This window comes from Lynx canadensis, chromosome C1 (genome assembly GCF_007474595.2).
Source record: "Lynx canadensis isolate LIC74 chromosome C1, mLynCan4.pri.v2, whole genome shotgun sequence".
In the NCBI taxonomy this organism is placed as follows: Eukaryota; Metazoa; Chordata; class Mammalia; order Carnivora; family Felidae; genus Lynx; species Lynx canadensis.
In genome coordinates, this window is record NC_044310.1 from 36,213,172 (window position 1) to 36,234,119 (window position 20,948).

The following is a 20,948-nucleotide window of genomic DNA, read 5'->3' on the forward strand; positions in this document are numbered from 1 at the left end:
ACTTCACGGTTTGTGAGTTTGAGCCCTGCACTGGGCTCTGCACTGGGATTCTTTCTGTCTCCCCCCCTCTCTCCCCTCCCCAGCTCATGCTCTTTCTCAAACTAAATAAACTTAAAAAAACTATATATCTAAATTAACTTCTTTTTAAATGTGTAAATAAACATTTAAATAAATACAAAAATCTCTCTATACCCAGAAATAAATAATGGTAGTAGAACACTAGTCAAATGCTGAAAAATACTCACCGCAAAGTCAAAGTGTAATCTCCCTGCATTTTTGTTGAGGCATCTCTGACCAAGAACGTACCATCTGGCATATCCCGTAATTTGTCATTTACCTCCTCCCTGAAAAACAGAATTATAGGAAAACAAAAAAATGAAATCGCTGATTGTTCTCTTCACATTAATCGATTAGTTGATTAGTCAATTGTTTTCTTCACATATTACTACTAAGACTAGTTAGGAGGGGAGTATGTCTAAGGTCACAGAATTATGGGGGCCCTCAGAGGTCATTTAGTTCCTCCCCCTAGATATGATCTTTCTGTTTTGATTTTTGGAATTATGCAACTTAAGGACAGGCTATTTGCTTTTTAAACTCTTCCAGATTTCAAACGTCTGTAGGGGATAGTGTTTCCATTAAGCCTTTAGGGCTTCCTTAGGCAAGTCTGAACTTGTACGGTTTCAGGAGAAACCAGCAGCTGTTTAGAAAGAAGGTTATGTTTAAGCAACAGTGGCAGCTGTGTCTGATCAGAAGGGGAAAATTTCACTAAGTTCACAACCTTTCAATATAATCTCCAATTTGAATTTATACTGATGATAAACTCCTCTTGCAGAGTTGGTTTAGAACTTTAAGAATACTAGAACACTCAGGAAAGGAGGGCATAGAAGACTCTTGAGTTACAGAACCACATGGTCTTAGAATGTAAGTTTAAGGGATGACTGGGTAGCTCAGTCGGTTAAGCAACTGACTCGGTTTTGACTCAGGTCATGATCTCACAGTTCAGTTAGTGGGTTCAAGTCCTGTGCTTGATTCTCTCACTGCCCCTTTCCCCCACATGGTTGTGCTCCCCCTCCTCTCAAAATAAAACTTAAAAAAACTTAAAAAAAAAGAATATAAATTTAAATGATATTTAAATCTAACAAATCATTTTATTATATAATTACAAAATAAAAATTTTCTGATCCATTTTAATACAAAAATATATTAAGTCTCCTCCCAAAAATTAAACATAGAATTACCATATAACTCAGAAATTCCACTTCAGGGCATGCACCCAAAAGAACTAAAAGCAGGGACTTGAATAAACATTTATAAACCAATGTTCATGGCAGCATTATTCACAATAGCCAAAAGCTGTAAACAATCCAAATGTTCAAAGCCAAATGTCCAGATGAATGAATAAATAAAAATGTGGTGTATATACACATAATGGAATATTATTCAGCCTTAAAAAAGAAGAAAATACTGACACATGCTATAACACGGATGAGCCTTGAAGACATTTTGTTAAGTGAAATAAGCCAGTCACAAAAGGATAAATATGGTAAGATTCCACTTATGTGAGGTACCTAGAGTAGTCAAATTCATAGAAACAGAAAGTAGGATGGTGGTTTCCAGGCGCTGGGGAGAATAGGAGGAAAAGGCAGTTAGTGTTTAACGAGTACAAAGTTATGCTTTGGGAAGATGAAATAGTTCCAGAGATGGATGGTGGTGAGGGTTGAACAATACTGTCAATGTACTTTATGCCACTAAGCTGGACATTTAAAGATGGTTAAAATGGTAACAAAGGGGAAAAAAAAGAAATGAGTGGCACTCTGGGAATTAAAGAAAACAGACAAGAGAAAGAGAAACACAAGCATATTAAAGAATACACCATCGGGGCGCCTGGGTGGCGCAGTCGGTTAAGCGTCCGACTTCAGCCAGGTCACGATCTTGCGGTCCGTGAGTTCGAGCCCCGCGTCGGGCTCTGGGCTGATGGCTCAGAGCCTGGAGCCTGTTTCCGATTCTGTGTCTCCCTCTCTCTCTGCCCCTCCCCCGTTCATGCTCTGTCTCTCTCTGTCCCAAAAATAAATAAACGTTGAAAAAAAAAAAAATTTAAGAATACACCATCAGCCTGGAACCTAATTTGACAGAAATGGATAGGTCTTTTCTAAAACAAAATTCAAGAAAAACAAGAAATTTGAAAATTCAAATTCAATATATATATTTCCCTTCTCTAGGCTCAGATTTTTCCAAAACCACATTTTACCCAAAAAGTAAACCTGTTCTAGAGTTCTGTTTCTCAAAATGAGGTATGTGAAGACTACATCAAAATCACCTGGGGAAACTGTTAAATGCAGATTCCTGGGCCCCACCTCAATTGGTTCTTGTGCATGCAAAGATTATGGAACCACTGACTTAGACACAGAAAGGTAAAGAAAATTAAGTACCTGTAACTATCTTTTATCCTAAAACACATGTAGCTATCCTAAATGTAGAAGTTTCATTTATTCAGAAATCTATCCTCAATACAGTATTAAAAGTAATGATCACACCTGTAATAAAGATTTTCTTGTCACTTTTTTGTGGGAAGGACAGCATTTAGAAACTTTTGAAATGTTCTCACATATGATTTTCAAAATGGTAATCTTTAACAACTAGTAGTGCATTAAAATGTTTTATTTTTAACTAGTTCTCAAAAATGATTTGTTTCTCAACTGCATTGAATTATAGTAGTATTCTAGTTATTACCTTGAAATATCCCCCCAGTACCATTCTGCATCCTGAAGAGAAACAGAACTGTCCTTCATTCCATTTGTAACAGCTGAAGTCATTGGCTTAGGTGGCTTTGGTGGAAGAGCTAGAAGAAAAATGAATATTATTTTGTAGATGTAAATTACTATTTCTTTTCTAATTTCCTCAGTCAGGAACAGCTCATTAACCAATGTACATTAAGATTCAGATAATTATAAATCAAGTGTTATTTTATATTAAATGTTAGCCAAAGAAGGAATCCTTTTAGAACTCTACCAATAACTGCCTAAAATGTGAAATTTTCAAGCTACCTGGGTTTTTTTTTCCTTCTTATAAAGTGCTAACTTTTAATTCTGAACAGATGCCACCCAAAACTTCATCTTCTCTCAAAAGACAGTGTGAAGCCCCTTCACCAACAATTCAGCTCAAAAGCCATTACATGAGACTGGTCATGATGGCCAAGAGTTAGTATCAGAGCCCAAAGCAGGTGAAGAAGGATTATGTCCAAATAAGGGGACAGCAGCACAGCACAGCACAGGATCTCAGAGCCAGAGGAGGGTAAGAAGGAGATCTTCACAGGGACAGCCTGGCACAAGGTGTTAAATAAAGCTAAATGAAATAAGAAGCACAGCAGCACAGGGCCCGGTGGCACAGTGTAGTGGAGACCAAGCCAATGAGGACACAGTCCTCAGAAATGGGCATACCAGTGCAATGAGACAAAGCCAGATAAGGGTGAAAAGAGTTTCTACTTGGGGGAGGGGAGGCTGCGAGGTGTTGGGGGAATGCAGCAATAGCTGTAAGAGATGAGGTACATACAGAGATATGAACCAAATAAGTAAAACTATTAAAATTAATAAGACCCAGTTTTCTCATAGTCTAAAAAGGAAGTTACAAATATGGAAAAGTGAAAAAATAGAACGATCCCTCGAGTTTGAACTGGAATTGCAGCTATTGATAATGAACTCATGAAATTCAATAGAAAGAGAGATGCAAATGTCTGTACATACCGGGAATAAAATTATTCCCAAGCTCTGTCCTGAGAGGTCCTGAGATCAGCCGCACCCCCAATATGCATAACCAGTACCCATATCTTTATTTCTAGTGCCATCCTCTACTTAAAACAATCTGGGCTCTTTGAAGAAAGGCTGATTCCAGGGCTGGGGCAGAGCGAGAACCAAATGAACCTCAAACATCATGTTAAGCCAAAAAGCAAGCAAGTGCTCAAAGAATGAGGGGCCACAACAAAAAATAAAGGAGCCAACTGAAGGGGCTCCCACTACCAAATATGGAGCATCAATATGAATAATGATAGTAAGGAAATATAAGTCATCAAACAAAATAAGAATCCACGTGTCCATGCAGGCAGATATAAAAAATAAATAAATAATTGAAAGATTAATGAGGAGGATTTACAAAATCTCAGAAGGCTTTCCTACAAAATGCTTATTAGTCACAAAAGTAAAAAGACAAGAAGTGGAGAAGTCTGGCAAATACCACCTTAATCAAATAATCAATTAAGTTAATACCACTAGTAATGATAAAATCTTGGGCCCCTAACAGGATGCAATGAGAAGGATAAAACATCACTTCTGTGATATTCCTGCCAAATATGCACAAACTGAATTTAATCGTGAGGAGACATCAGACAAGCCACAATTGAGAGATATTCTACCAAAAAAAAAAAAAAAATGGCCTGTAATCTTCAAAAAAGTCAAGGTTGTGAAAATCAAGAAAGATTGATGAACTGTTCCAGATTGAAGAAAACTAGAGAATTGTGACAATTAAATGCAGTTTGTGACTTTGTTACAAAGAATATTACTGGAGGAAGGACAAAACTTGAATGGGAGCTGAGAATAAGATTGGTGTTGTAATACATCAACGTGAATATTCTGATTTTGTATAGGAGAATGTTCTTGGTGGTGGGAAATACAGACAAATATGATCATTGTGGGGTATCATGTCAGCAACTTACTCTCAATGATTCAAGAGAATAAATTATTTGTACTATACTTTTTTTTCAATATATGAAATTTATTGTCAAATTGGTTTCCATACAACACCCAGTGCTCATCCCAAAAGGTGCCCTCCTCAATACCCATCACCCATCCTCCCCTCCCTCCCACCCCCCATCAACCCTCAGTTTGTTCTCAGTTTTTAAGAGTCTCTTATGCTTTGGCTCTCTCCCACTCTAACCTCTTTTTATACTTCTAACTTTTCTATAAGTTTGAGATGGTTTCTAAATATTTTTTTAATAAAAAAGAGACAATATAGAGGGAAAACGGGGAAAATGTGAATATATTCTTCAAAACAGAAACTGTTAAATATCTCTCAATAAGAATGTCAAAAAATTCAATGGTAGAAGAATAGTCTTTTTAACAAATGGTGCTAGGATAACTGGTTATCCTTATTCAAAAGAACACAGTCAGACCCCTATATCACACCATATGCAAAAATTAACTCAAAATGGATCAAAGATCTAAACATAAGAGCTAAAACTAAAAAACTTTTCAAAGAAAACAGGCTTAAATCTTCATGACTCTGGATTAGGCATTAGTTTCTTAGAAACCAAAAGCACAAATGACTAAAAGAAAAAAAACACATAGACTGGACTTGATCAAAATTAAAATTTTTTGTGCTTCAGATGACATCAAGAAAGTGCAAAGACAACACACAGAACTGCAGGAAATCTTTGTAAATCATGTATCTGATTTTATTTATTTAAAAAAAATTTTTAATGTTTATTTATTTTTGACAGAGAGAGAGAGAGAGAGACGGAGCATGAGTAGGGGGTGGGCAGAGAGAGAGAGGGAGACACAGAATCCAAAGCAAGCTCCAGGCTCTAGGCTGTCAGCACAGGACTCGACGCGGGGCTCAAACTCATGGACCGCGAGATCATAACCTGAGCTGAAGTCGGACAATTAACGGACTGAGCCACCCAGGGGCCCCATATATCTGATTTTAAAAACTGTATCTAGAACACAGAAAGAACTCTTGCAACTTAACAAAAAGGCAAATGATTAATTAAAAATGGGCACCGGATCTGAATAGACATTTCTCCAAAGACAATATACACATGGCCAGTAGCACATGAAAAAATAAGATCATCAGCCATCAAGGAAATCAAAATCAAAATAATGGAGCACCTAGGTAGCTCAGTTGGTTAAGCGTCCGACTCTTGCTTTCCGCTCAGGTCATGATTTCACGGTTTGTGAGACTGAGCCCTGGGTGGGGCTCTGCGCTAACAGCATGGAACCTGCTTGGGATTCTTGCTCCCTCGTTCTCTGTCCCTCCCCTGCTCTCTCTCTCTCTCTCTCTCTCTCTCATTCACTCCCTCTCTCTCTCTCAAATAAACTAACTTAAATTCAAAAAAATAAAATAAAATCACAATAGATATCACTTCACACCCTCTAGGATTTGACTATACAGTTCACCTTTTGACAACAGGGGTTTGAAATGCACAAGTCCTCTTATACACAGATTTTTTGGAAAATTTCTTGGAGATTTCCAACAGCTTGAAAAACTTCACAAACCACCTAAGTCTAGAAACATAACAGCCTAAGAAAACATTAGATATGTCATGAATGCATAAAATACATGTATACACTAGTCTATTTTATCATTTACTACCATAAAATATACACAAATCATAAAAAGTTAAAATTCATCAAAATTTTGTGCCAACACTTACAGATTGTACATGGTGCCATTTGTGGTTGAGAGAAATGTTAAACAAAGGTAAAAATACAGTACTAAATCATAACTGCATAAAATTAACTGTAGTACATGTTGTACTACTGTAATAATTTTGTAGCCATCTCCTGTTGCTATTGCAGTAAGCTCAAGTATTGTAAGTATCCACTTAAAATGCCCTGTGACACTAATCATCTCTGCATGAACAGTTCATTTCTCTCTAGTGAATTACATATCACAGTAAAAAGTAATCTCCCGTGGTTCTTGCATATTTTTTGTGTTTAGTGCAATACCTTAAACCTTGAATAACACCAAAGGACCCATACAAAGTGCCACTAGTGATGTTGGAAGCTCCCAAGAAGCAAAGAAAAGTCATAACATTACAAGAAAAAGTTGAATTGTTTGAGGTCTGCAGTTGCCCACCAGCCTAAAAGACCATTGTTTAAAAAAAAAAAAAAAAAAAGGAAATTTGTGAAGCCGTCACTGCCGCTATGCCAGCAGATGCAAAAACCTCACACTTTTTGCAAAATACTTTTTTATCCTGTATTGCAAGTGCAGCTTTTATAGCAGGACAGCTATAAGAAAGGCATACCTATAGACTCTAATATTATTCAAAGAAAAGCTAAGTCTTTATATGACAACTGAAAGCAAAAGGAAGGTGAAGGATCTAAAGCCAGAGAATTTAACCAGCAAAGGATGGTTTGATAATTTTAGAAAGAAGTTTGGCTTTAAAAACATTAAGATAACAGAAGAAGCAGCTTCTGCCAACCAAGAGGCAGCAGACAAGTTCCCAGAACCATTAAGAAAATCATGGAGGAGAAAGGAGGTCTGCCTGAACAGGTTTTTAATGCAGACAAAAGTGCCCTTTTCTTGGGGGGGGGGGGGGGGGGGGGGGGAGCCACAAAGGACATTCATTAGTAAGAAAGAGAAGTGAGCACCAGGATTTAAGACAGGAAGGGATTAAAAAAAAAGAAAAAAAAGACAAGAAGGGATAGGCTAACTCTATCCTTTGGTGCAAATGCAGTTGGATTTATGATCAAGATCCGGCACCTGGGTGGCTCAGTCGGTTGGGCGTCTGACTTCAGCTCAGGCCATGATCTTGTGGTCTGTGAGTTCAAGCCCCACGTCAGGGTCTGTGCTGACAGCTCAGAGCCTGGAGCCTGCTTCGGATTCTGTGTTTCCCTCTCTCTGGCCCTCCCCACTCACACTCTGCCTCACTCTCTCTCTCAAAAATAAGTAAACATTAAAGAAAAAAAAAAAAAAAAGATTGTCCTTATCTATATAAAGCTGCTAACCCCAAGCCTTGAAGAGAAAAAATAAATACCAGATACCAGTCTTTTGATTATACAACAAGAAAGCCTAGATAATAAGAACCCTTTTTCTAGACTGGTTTCATCAATGCTTGTCCCTGAAGCCAGGTACTTCCTGGCTTTTACCTTGCCAGGCTTATACCTTGCCAGGCTTTTTACCTTTTACTGGCTTTTACCTTGCCAGTAAAAGACTGCCTTTTAAAGTTCTTTTGATATTGGACAGCGCCCCTGGCCACCCAGAACCCGACAAATCCAACACCAAAAGTGTTAAAATGGTCTACTTGCCCCCAAACACAACATCACTAATTCAGCCTCTAGATTAGGGGGTCATAAAGACCTTAAAGGCTCGTGATGTACAGTAGTCTTTGGAAAGAATTGTCAATGATATGGAAGAGAACCCTGATAGAACATCATGATAGTCTAGAAGGATTACATCACTAAAGAGGCGCCTGGGTGGCTCAGTTGGTTAAGCGTCCAACTTCGGCTCAGATCATGATCTTGGCAATTTGTGGGTTTGAGCCCCATGTTGGGGCTCTGTGCTGACAGCTCAGGGAGCATGGAGCCTGCTTCAGATTCTGTGTCTCCCTCTCTCTCTGCCCCTCCCCCGCTCATGCTGTCTGTCTGTCTCTCTCTCTCTCAAAAATAAACATTAAAAAAATATTTTAGAAGGATTACATCACTAAAGATGCCATCACTGTTACAGAAAAAGCCATGAAAGCTATCAAGCCCAGAACAATAAATTCCTGCTGGAGAAAATAGTGTCCAGATGTTGTACATGACTTCACAGGATTTACAACAGAGCCAATCAAGGAAATCATGAAAGAGATCGTAGATATGGGGGGGAGGGGGAAGCAGCGAGTGAAGGGTTTCAAGATATGGATCTTAGAGAAAAAATGCTACCACAACGGAGGAATTAACAGAAGACGTGATGGAGATGAGTGCTTCTGAACCAATGTCAGATGATGAAGAAGAAGATGAAGAAGCAGCAGTTCCGGAAAACAAAGTGACATTAGACAATCTGGCAAAAGGGTTCCAAATATCCAAGACTGCTTTTGACTTCATTTAGGATATGGACCCTTGTATGATACAAGCAACGAAACAAAACAAATGGTAGAAGGATTGATACTGTATAGAAATTTTTAGAGAAATGAAAAAGCAAAAATGTCAGATAGAAATTACTACAGGGGCGCCTGGGTGGCTCAGTCAGTTAAGCGCCCAACTCTTGACTTCAGCTCAGGTCATGGTCTCATAGTTTCTGAGTTCAAGCCCCGCATCAGGCTCTGTGCTGACAGCATGGAGCCTGTTTGGGAATCTCTCTCTCTCTCCCTCTCTCTCAAACTAAATAAACTTAAAAAAAAAATTACTACATATTTCTGTAAAATTACACCGAGTGTGCCTGCCTCTCCTGCCTCTCCTGCCTCCACTTCTACCTCCTCCTCCACCTCTTTTGCCTCTGCCACCCCAGGGCAGCAAGATCAACTCTCCTTCTTCCCCCTCCTCTTCAGCCTACTCAACATGAAGATAACATGGATGAAAATCTTTATGATGATTCAATTCCACTTAACAGCAAATAATCATCATACTGTACAGTTAATAAACTGTTGTGCATGTGTCTTGATATGAAAACTTAGTAACTGTATAGCAAGAACTATGACATTTTTGTCATCATTGCCAATCATATTTATGTTTCATTATCAATGCATGAATTGTTATATCTGTAAATAAATGAGTTTTTTCACATTATCTTTTCATTTTTGATGTCTAGTGTAAAAGGTATAACATCTTATAGTATTTTTGTATCATATAATATTAATGTAGTTACTGAAAGACAGATGATTTATCTTATGAACAGACAACATAAACTCACACTGTCAATAAATATATTACAGTACTGTAAATGTATTTTCCCTTATGATTTTCTTACCAACATTTTTTCTCTAGCTTATTTTATGGTAAAAATGCAGTATGTAATATACAACATAAAAAATATGTGTTAATCTGTTTCTGTCATCAGTAAGGCTTCTGGTCAACAGTAGGCTATCAGTAGTTAAGTTTTTGGGGAGTCAAAAGTTATACACAGATTTTTAACTGCACAGGGGATTTGCACCTCTAACTCCCACATTATTCAAGGATAAACTATAATCAAAAAGACAGACAAGTGTTGGTAAGAATGTGACGAAACTGGAACTCTCATACACTGCTAATAGAAACATAAAATGATGTAACTGTTTTGAAAACAATCTATCAGCTCCTCAAAAGGTTAAACCTAGAGGGGTGCCTAGCTGGCTCAGTCAGTGGAGCATGCAACTCTTGATCTTGGGGTTTTGAGTTCAAGCCCAACGTTGGGTGTGGAGATTACTTAAAAACAAAAAAATAAATAAATATTTTAAAAAGGTTAAGCCTAGTAGGGACGCCTAAGTGGCACAGTCGGTTAAGCATCTGACTTCGGCTCAGGTCATGATCTCACAGTCTGCAAGTTGGAGCCCCGCATCAGGCTCTGTGCTGACAGCTCAGAGCCTGGAGCCTGCTTCAGATTCTGTGTCTCCCTCTCTCTCTGCCCCTCCCCCACTCATACACTGTATCTCTCTCTCAAAAAAAAAATAAACATTAAAAAATAAATAATTTTTTTAAAAAAGGTTAAACCTAGAGTCACCATATTACCCAGCAACTTCAATCGTAGCTATATACTTAAGAAAAACAAAATCTACATCCGCACAAAAACTTGTGTATCAGTGTTTATAACAGCATTGTTTATAATAGCCAAAAAGTGGAAACAACCCAATATCCATCAGCGGATGGATAGGGGTGCCTGGGTGGCTCAGTTAAGCATTCAACTCTTGATCCCAGCTCAGGTCATGATCTCATGGGTTCGTGATCTCGAGCCCCACACTGGGCTCTGTGCTGACAGTGTGGAGCCTGCCTGGGATTCTCTCTCCTCCTCTCTCTGCATCTACCGCATTTGCTCTCTCTCTCTCTCTCTCTCAAAATAAATAAATAAGCTTAAAAGAAAGATGAATAGATAAATAAGAGGTATATATCCAGACAGTGGAATATTATTTGGCAGTAAAAAGGAATTAAATATTCCATAAAATGTATGAACCATGAAAACATTTAGGCTACCTGAAAGAAGCCAGTCACAAAAGACCACAAATTAGAGGATTTCACTGTCTAGAACAGGCAAACTTACAGAGAAAATAAATTAATGGTTGCCTAGGGTGGTATTAAAGGGGAAAGGGGAAGGAGAGCCAATGTGTGCAGAGTGGGGCAATGAAAATGTTCCAAAATTGCTTGTGGTGATGGTTGCAGAACTCTGTGAATGTACTAAAACCTATGGCATTATACACTCTAAGTGGGTGAATTGTATGCTGTGTGAACTTTATCTCAATAAAGCTGTTCTTTTAAAAAAACTATCAGGCTTCTGAAATTGTTAGATGAAGGAAGAACTTGCTATAATCCATACTTTTTTCTAAATGCTACTTATTTATGCCTATCTTGTTTGGAAAGGATTTGATGCAGCTTACAAAAAATAGCTACAATTGGAACTATAATTTGCAAAATTTAAAATTCTTCTACTTCTCCACTTATAAGAATTAACAGTTAAAACTTGTGCTATACAAAGTATTGTGCTATAGCTATGAAAGGTACAAAGACAAGGTGTTCCCAGCACTCAAATGAACCAACCTAGAGGGAATAACACATAGAAACACCTAACAAGTAACACTCGGCAGAGTGAAGTAAATACTATAATAAAGGTAAAAGCAAAGTGTAATGGAAACCCAGCAAAAGGAGCATTTGATTCCCTCCTGGGGAAACTTCAGTTCAAACACTAAGCTTCTCAAACCTAGAACTTCCTGAACTAAGAGCCGTGACCAGCAGGGCCCAAAAAGAACCAATATGCCTCCTTGAGTCAGCAGTGGGTTACACTCTAATCACCAAAAGGAATCACAAAGACTTGGTACTATCTATATCCCTTCTCTGGAAGAGCTCTATGCTAAACTGAGTTGACCAAGCTGCATGGGGAAGATGCTATTTATGGATAATAATAGTTCACTGGTAGCTCTACCACCAACAAACATATAATGACCATTTCATCTATTACAGAGGGCTGCCCAGAGCCTCCTTGTATCTTACTTTTCTTATCTACAGAAATAAGAATGAAATGACTACAAAGCTGTTTCTACATAAAGTTCCTAAAACAACACAACCATAATGAACTATAAGATCGGAAATGAATGCAATACTGGCCTATTTATATATTCTTATCTATCATTATATACATAAAATATTCAATACCTCCTATGTTCTATAAGTGGGGAATTATAGCAATAAACTAGAGAGACACAGTCCCTATACTTACGGACTTTATAGTCCAAAAGGATAAATTTCAAGATAATTCATTATTCCTAAAATCTGAGTATGTTCAAATTTATCCCAATTAGAGTCTTCAAACTAAATGTCTTGCCTTCTCTGGTATTTGACCCCCATCATCATGTAAATTACAGAATTTACTAAACACAAGCAAAACAAAAAAGTTATCTTAACCTTGTAATTATATGGAGACAAGGAGATTTATATCTGTATGTTGCTTCCAAATTATGATATTATAAATAAGGCTTAAAAAATTTCAAACCACTTAACACTTTAAGTAGGTCAAGTGGAACATATGGAGAGAAAAGCTAATTAGGGTACATTAATGATCTTTTAACCACTTGATAAGGTAGTTCTTGCACTGGTGAGCACTGCAGTGCTAGGTGATGTTAAATACACCTGAACAAATATCTTCCTAAATAAGTATTCATAAAATGCCTAGGAGTTTTATTTCTGTTTAGTAGATGATAAAAAGGACTTTTGTTTCCACTTTCATAAATTATGAGTTTTAAATTTCAGCAACACACAAAGATTTTTAAATTCAATTTTACAATGTAGATATACGAGCAAACATCTACACACAAATGTACATGTTTGCTTTGGGGTGTGTGTGTGTGTGTGTGTGTGTGTGTGTGTATACATACATAAAAACATCTGGAAAAATACAGAAACTTAATAGTGTATATAACAGGGATGGAAAAGCAGCACAGGAGAGTATGTATGTATGTTTTCTTTAGGTATATTTTAATAAAAACAAAAATGATGGTTATGAGTAACTTTTTATTTTAATTCATTGTGTTTTCTGACTTTTTTTCAGGTTTTCATTTAAATTCTAGTTAACCTAGGGGCGCCTGGGTGGCTCATTCGGCTAAGCATCCGACTTCAGCTGAGGTCATGATCTCGTGGTCCATGGGTTCAAGCCCCGTGTGGGGCTCTGTGCTGACAGCTCAGAGCCTGGAGCCTGCTTTGGATGATGTGTCTCCCTGTCTCTCTGCCCCTCCCCCACTTACACTCTGTCTCTCAAAAATGAATAAATGTTAAAAAAAAAATTTAAATTCTAGTTAACCTATATGATAAAATTGGTTTCGGGTATAGAATCTAGCATTTCATCACTTACATGTAACACCCAGTGCTCATCACAACAAGTGCACTCCTTAATACCCATCACCCATTTAGTCCACCCCACCCACCCACTTCCTTCCATCAACCCTCAGTTTGTTCTCTATAGTTAAGAGTCTATTTTCCGACTTTTTAAAAGAAGTTTCAAAAATTCACTTTGGTATTTTTTAATTAAAGAAAGCATTCAGGATCTACAGCACTATAAAAAGATTATTTCTTTAGTCGTGGTCTATAATTAGTATTTTATAAATGCTATTTATAAATGAACAGTAAAGTATCAAAGTTAAAAGTGCTAAAGTTGATAACTGTAGCATACTGTGGAATGTAAAGGAACATTCCTATTCTTAGGAAATCTATATTAAAGCATTCAGGGGTTAAGGGTCAGGATGAATGTAACTTATTCTCAAGCAGTTCAGAAAAAAGCAGTAGGATTTTATATAATAAACAGAGAACACGAATGATAAAGTAAATGGAATAAAATGTTAGCAAGTAAACCTGAGTAAAGAACATATAGGTATTCTTTAATATTCTTATTTTTGCAACTTTTCTGTAAGTTTTAAATTGTTTCCAAATAAAATACTTAATTAAAAAAAAAAAAAAGAATCAGAGTTAGGTACTTATTAAAACCAGGGAGGAATGGCAGATCTCAGCCCTAATAGTCTATGCTGGGATTTGACTTTACAAAGGATGGTTTCAAACAAAAAATGGTAGATAGAAGGCTAAAACAACATTCGAATGTATGTCTCCAGTCTGTGCTGGGGGGAGAAGGGGCACATCTAATTATATAAGCATTTAGGCCTTTCAACCTTTTCATTCCAAATACTACAAAACTCAGAGCCAGCTATATTTCCCTCATCACAGGGTGAAGTTTTTTGTTGTTGTTTTTGTTTTTTACATTTATTTGATAGACAGAGAGAGAGTGAGAGCACAATCAGGGTAAGGGGAGAAAGACAGAGAGAGAATCCCAAGCAGGCTCTGCACTGTCAATACAAAGCTCAATGCAAGGCTCGAACTCAGGAACTGTGAGATCATGACCTGAGCTGAAATCAAGAGCTGGATGCTTCACCAACTGAGCCACCCAGGCTCCTCTCAGGGTAAAGTTTTAACTAACATTCTGTCTGAAACTCTGACCAAAGACTTTCTTAACTCTGTAACCCAAAATTACAGCACAGTGCCTGATACACACAATAAATGTGTTCATTCAACAGTGACTGACCTACTTATTCTAGGCCTTTGTTTCCTCCATCCATAAAATAGGGCCAAAGTAGTACATACATCCTATGAGGGTTAAATGAGTCAATACATGTAAACTTAAAACAGTGTACAACACACAGCAACCAAGAAACATTAGCTGTTAGATATAGGTGCTAGGCTAGATGCCAAAGATAGTAACAAAACAAACAGTCCAGTGGGCAATTCAAGTAAGTAAAACATATAATTATTGGGCCAAGATTAAACACAGTGAAAGTATTTTTAAAGTATGATTTACATCTTAATTTTTAAAAAAGACACAGAAAGAAACGGATGCCATGGAACACAAAGTAAGGGCACTGAATCTAGAGAGTCAAGGAAGACAATCTAGTGTCCCAGACTAAAGGAACGGTGTTTATATGAAAGAAAGAAAGAAAGAAAAGAAAAGAAAAGAAAAGAAAAGAAAAGAAAAGAAAAGAAAAGAAAAGAAAGAAAAGAAAAGAAAGAAAGATCCAAGAGACAATTTAAACAAATGCCTGAAACATGAAGAGAAGAAGGTAGGGAACAGTGGAAGTTCCTTTTAGCTACTTGTATCTCCTATGTTCTCACCCCAATATAGCTGCCTCCCCACTAACTAAACCATCTTCTCATTCCTCATCATTCCATTATAACCTCTAGAGCTTCTTCCCTGAACATTCTCCCTACATTGTAAGTAAACTATTTTATAATTTCAGTATGTTCCCAGAATGTGTTTTTTCCCTAATTCCTAGCCTTCTCTGAAATCTGGCTCTCCCTAAAGAACACTACTAATCTTGAAGCCCTTGTTCTTGGAAGGTTGCTCATTTTCCCACACCTCATGTACTCTGGGCTTCTTTCTTCCTTAGCTCTCAATTTTCTTCCTTCATCCACACCTTAAAACTGGTATTTCCTTGATCCATGGTTCATACTCTCATCTACTCCCATAGCTTCAAATAATACCTATACTCTGACCCCAAAACAGTATTTATAACTACAAGGTCCTTCCTAAATTTCTGACTATGCAACAGAAGACAGTGCTTCTCACACTTCATTAAATTATAAATCACCTACGGATCTCGTAAAAATGTAAAATATGGTTTTCTAGGTATGGATTGGTGCCTGGAATTCTGCAATTCTAACATGCTTCCAGGTGATACCAATGCTGCTGGTCCAAACTGTAGCAAGAAGCTTACAGATGTCTCTTGGAAAGCTTCTATGGGGTAAGGAAAAAAAAAAATTAGGCAAGTAGATTATAGCAGGTAATATACAGTTGATTAAATACATGTGATTCTTCACTACATCTAAAATCATCCAAATTGGCAATAAAAAATATATATATTTATTTAAATTCCAGTTAGTTAACATACAGTGTAATATTAGTGTCAGGTGTACAATATAGTTATTCAACACTTCCATACATCACCCAGCGCTCATTACAAGTGCAATCCTTGGGGCGCCTGGGTGGCTTAGTCGCTTAAGCGTCCGACTTCGGCTCAGGTCATGATTTCGTGGTCCGTGAGTTCGAGCCCCGCGTTGGGCTCTGTGCTGACAGCTCAGAGCCTGGAGCCTGTTTCAGATTCTGTGTCTCCCTCTCTCTGACCCTCCCCCGTTCATGCTCTGTCTCTCTCTGTCTCAAAAATAAATAAACATTAAAAAAAAAACAAACCACCAAGTGCAATCCTTAATCCCCATCACCTAATTCACCCATCTCCCTGCCCATCTTCCCCTCTGGTAACCATCAGTACGTTCTCTGTAGTTAAGAGTCTGTTTCTTGGTCTGCTCCTCTCCCTTTTTTTAATGGTATAAACACACAATAGCAAAGAGATCAGGAGAGGAAACAACAGCAAATGACACAGCAACAAAAAGTTAATATACAAAAGCAAAAAGATAAATTTGACCTGGTAGAGTGCAAAAACTGAAACTTAAGCCTGAATAAAGTCCAATAAAAAAAACAATCTGAGTCACATCACTGTACTCTGGGAAGGCCAGAAATTGAAGTCACGATGCATCTCCTGAAGGCAGGAATGAGGGATGGGGCCATAACCAGAAGGACTGGCTGACAGTCTACAGAAAGAGCAGTTAGATCCTTAGTTCTCCACCCCAACCCCCAAGCAACTGGGCAACCACCCCTGCCCCACCCCACACAAAGGTTGCCTGTCAACTCAGGGAACACCAAGCACAGCTGAGACTAGGGGTAAGTCCTTTATTGAAAACAGAATTATCCCCATTTCCCACCTCAGTTTTCTGAACACTGAACTACCAGCCTTCTTTTTTTTTTTTTTTTTAATTTTTTTTTTTCAACGTTTATTTATTTTTGGGACAGAGAGAGACAGAGCATGAACGGGGGAGGGGCAGAGAGAGAGGGAGACACAGAATCGGAAACAGGCTCCAGGCTCTGAGCCGTCAGCCCAGAGCCCGACGCGGGGCTCGAACTCCCGGACCGCGAGATCGTGACCTGGCTGAAGTCGGACGCTTAACCGACTGCGCCACCCAGGCGCCCCTGAACTACCAGCCTTCTATTTCCAGGGAGAAGTCACAGAGATTTTCTCTGGAGAAACTGACAAGGACCCCATAAAAGATCTAAAAATATGGATATTTGGGTTACCAATGAAAAAGATATTCATCTTATCAACTTTCACTAAAGGTCTCCAATTAACACAACCTGGCCATTGACATGGAACTTCCAATCAGTTTTTTAGTATGTCACTTTTAAATAAGAAAACACTTTATAAAGGAAGGAAATTGACACATCCTACAACATGGATGAACGTTGAAGCCACATCTTCATGAAGACATGAACAACTTAGAGAAATAAGCCAGTCACAAAAGGACAAATATTGTGTTATTTCTCTTATCTGAGGTAGCCAGAGTAGTCAAATTCACACAGAACGAATGGTGGCTGCCAGAGGCTGGGGGGAAGGTGAATTGGAAGTTAGTGTTTAATAAGTACAGAATTCCAGGGGCATTCACTTTTGGGTATTCCCTCTCTGTAAAGAGAGTGTTCCTACTATTCTTTCTTTCTAATCTTACACTCTAATAAAATTTTGCCTGCTGCTCAAAAAAAGAAAAAATAGACTCTTTCTATGAAGCCAGCATTACCTTGATTCCAAAACCAGACAGAGACCCCACTAAAAAGGAGAACTATAGACCAATTTCCCTGATAAACATGAATGCAAAAATCCTGGACAAGATATTAGCCAACCGGCTCCAACAATAACATTAAAAAAATTATTCACCACGACCAAGTGGGATTTATACCTGGGATGCAGGGCTGGTTTACTATCCACAAAACAATTAACGTGATTCATCACATCAATAAAAGAAAGGACAAGAGCCATATGATCCTCTCAATATATGCAGAGAAAGCATATACAGCATCCTTTCTTGATAAAAATCCTCAAGAAAGTAGGGACAGAAGGAGCATACCTTTAGATCACAAAAGCCACATATAACGACCCAACACTAATATCTTCCTCAATGGGGAAAAACTGACAGCGTTCCCCCTAAGGTCAGGAACAAGACAGGGATGTCCACTCTCGCCACTATTATTCAACATAGTATTGGAAGTCTTAGCCTCTGCAATCAGACAACACAAAGAAATAAAAGGCATCCAAAAAGGCCAGGAGGAGGACAAACTTTCACTCTTTACAGATGACATGATACTCTATATGGAAAACCCAAAAGATCCCACCAAAAAACTGCTAGAATTGATTCATGAATTCAGCAAAGTTGCAGGATATAAAATCAACACACAGAAATCAGTTGCATTCCTATACACCAACAATGAAGCGACAGAAAGAGAAATCAGGGAATCGATCCCATTTACAGATGCACAAAAAAAAACATAAAATACCTAGGAATAAACCTAACCAAAGAGGTGAAAAATCTATACACTGAAAACTATAGAAAGCTTATGAAAGAAATTGAAGAAGACACAAAAAAATGGAAAAAGATTCCATGCTCCTAGATAGGAAGAACAAATATGTTAAATGTCGATACTACCCTAAGCAATCTACATATTCAATGCAATCCCTATCAAAGTAACACCAGCATTCTTCACAGAGCTAGAACAAATAATCCTAAAATTTGTGTGGAGCCAGAAAAGACCCTGAATAACCAAAGTAATTTTGAAGAAGAAGACCAAAGCAGGAGGCATCACAATCCCAGACTTTAAGCTATACTACAAAGCTGTAACCATCAAAACAGTATGGTACTGGCACAAGAACAGACACTCAGATCAATGGAACAGAATAGAGAACCCAGAAATGGACTCATAAACGTATGGCCAACGAATCTTTGACAAAACAGGAAAGAACATCCAATGGAAAAAGACAGTCTCTTCAACAAATGGTGCTGGGAAAACTGGACAGCAACATGCAGAAGAATGAACCTGGACCACTTTCTTACACCATATACAAAAATAAACTCAAAATGGATGAAAGACCTAAAGGTAAGACAGGAAGCCATCAAAATCCTCGAGGAGAAAGCAGGCAAAAACCTCTTTGATCTTGGCCGCAGCAACTTCTTACTCAACACGTCTCTGGAGGCAAGGGAAACAAAAGCAAAAATGAACTACTGGGACCTCATCAAAATAAAAAGCTTCTGCACAGTGAAGGAAACAATCAGCAAAACTAAAAGGCAACCAACAGAATGGGAGAAGATATTTGCAAATGACATACCAGATAAAGGGTTAGTATCCAAAATCTATAAAGAACTTGTCAAACTCAACACCCAAAAAACAAATAATCCAGTGAAGAAATGGGCAAAAGACATGAATAGACATTTCTCCAAAGAAGACATCCAGATGGCCAACCGACACATGAAAAAATGCTCAACATCGCTCATCGTCAGGGAGATACAAATCAAAACCACCATGAGATACCACCTTACACCTGTCAGAATGGCTAACGTTAACAACTCAGGCAACAGCAGATGTTGGTGAGGATGCGGAGAAAGAGGATCTCTTTTGCATTTTGTTGGTGGCAATGGAAGCTGGTACAGCCACTCTGGAAAACAGTATGGAGGTTCCTCAAAAAACTGAAAATAGAACCGCCCTATGACCCAGCAATTGCACTACTAGGCATTTATCCACGGGATACAAGTCAGCTGTTTGGAAGGGACACATGCACCCCCATGTTTATAGCAGCACTGTCAACAATAGCCAAAGTATGGAAAGAGCCCAAATGTCCATCGATGGATGAATGGATAAAGAAGATGTGGTATATATATATACAACAGAGTATTGCCAAGTAGGCAATCAAAAAGAATAAAATCTTGCCATTTGCAACTACATGGATGGAACTGGAGGGTATTATGCTAAGTGAAATTAGTCAGAGAAAGACAAAAACCATATGACTTCACTCATGAGGACTTCAAGAGACAAAACATGAACCTAAGAGAAGGGAAACAAAAATAATATAAAAACAGGGAGGGGAACAAAACAGAAGAGACTCATAAATATGGAGAACAAACTGAGGGCTACTGGAGGGGTTGTGGGAGGGGGGACGGGCTAAATGGGTAAGGGACACTAAGGAATCTACTCCTGATATCATTGTTGCACTATATGCTAACTAATTTGGATATAAATTTAAAAAATTAAAAATTAAATTTAAAAAAAGAAAAAATAGGTACAGAATTCCAGCTACATAAAATGAAGAAGTTCTAGAGATGAAGGAGTTATGGTTGCATAACAACGTGAATGTACTTAATGCCAAAGAACTGTACACTTAAAAATTATTAAAATGACAAAATTTTGTTATGTATGCTTACCACAATTTAAAAAAAAACCCACAAGACATTTAAAGAAAGCTATCAAAATTAAAGACCAAAACAAAACAAAGGAAGTGAGGAAGTTAGGAGATACACAAAAAAGTGTAACATCTTCAGAAATATAAAAGGAAATACTGCATCTATGAAACACAAGATCTACAATAAACATTAAAGAACAACAGCCCTGGGGCGCTTGGGTGGCTCAGTCGGTTAAGTATCCAACTTCCATTCAGGTCATGATCTCACGGTTTGTCAGGCCCTGTGCTGACAGCTCGGAGCCTGGAGCCTGCTTCAGATTGTGTCTCCTTCTCTCTGCCCCTCCCCCGGTAATGCTCTGTCTCTCAAATAAAAACACTAAAGAAAAAAATTAAAAAAAAAAAAGAACAACAGCCCTTATATATATTAAAAGAATGACAGAGGCTTTTAAAAAAACCTCAGTTGACAAGCTGGCAGATAACATTGAGGAAATCTCCCAAGAAGTGCAACAAAAAGAGAAAGTAATGAAAAGTAGATGGGGCACCTGGGTGACTCAGTCCATTGAGAGTCCAACTTATTTTTATTAATATGTTATTTTTTCTTTTTTTAAGGTTTATCTATTTATTTGGAGAGAGACACAGCATGAGCAGGAAAGGAGAGAGAAAGGAAGAGAGAGAATCCCAAGAGAGATCTGCACCATCAGTGCAGAGCCTAACGCAGGGTCAAACTCACAGACTGTGAGATCACGACCTGAGCCGAAAACCAAGAGTCAGA

General features: G+C 38.0%; 1 protein-coding gene across 1 annotated transcript in view; it reads right to left on the reverse strand.

Annotated features, from left to right (window-relative positions):
* LOC115519995 (phosphatidylinositol 3-kinase regulatory subunit gamma) overlaps positions 1-20,948 on the reverse strand; it is a 129,676-nt gene that overhangs the window by 45,164 nt on the left and 63,564 nt on the right. Inside the window, exons 2-3 of the mRNA XM_030323931.1 lie at positions 2,731-2,839; positions 246-344 (exon numbers count right to left, since the gene is read on the reverse strand). Of these exons, the coding sequence (XP_030179791.1) occupies positions 246-344; positions 2,731-2,839 (208 nt within the window). The remainder of the gene's footprint in view (positions 1-245; positions 345-2,730; positions 2,840-20,948) is intronic.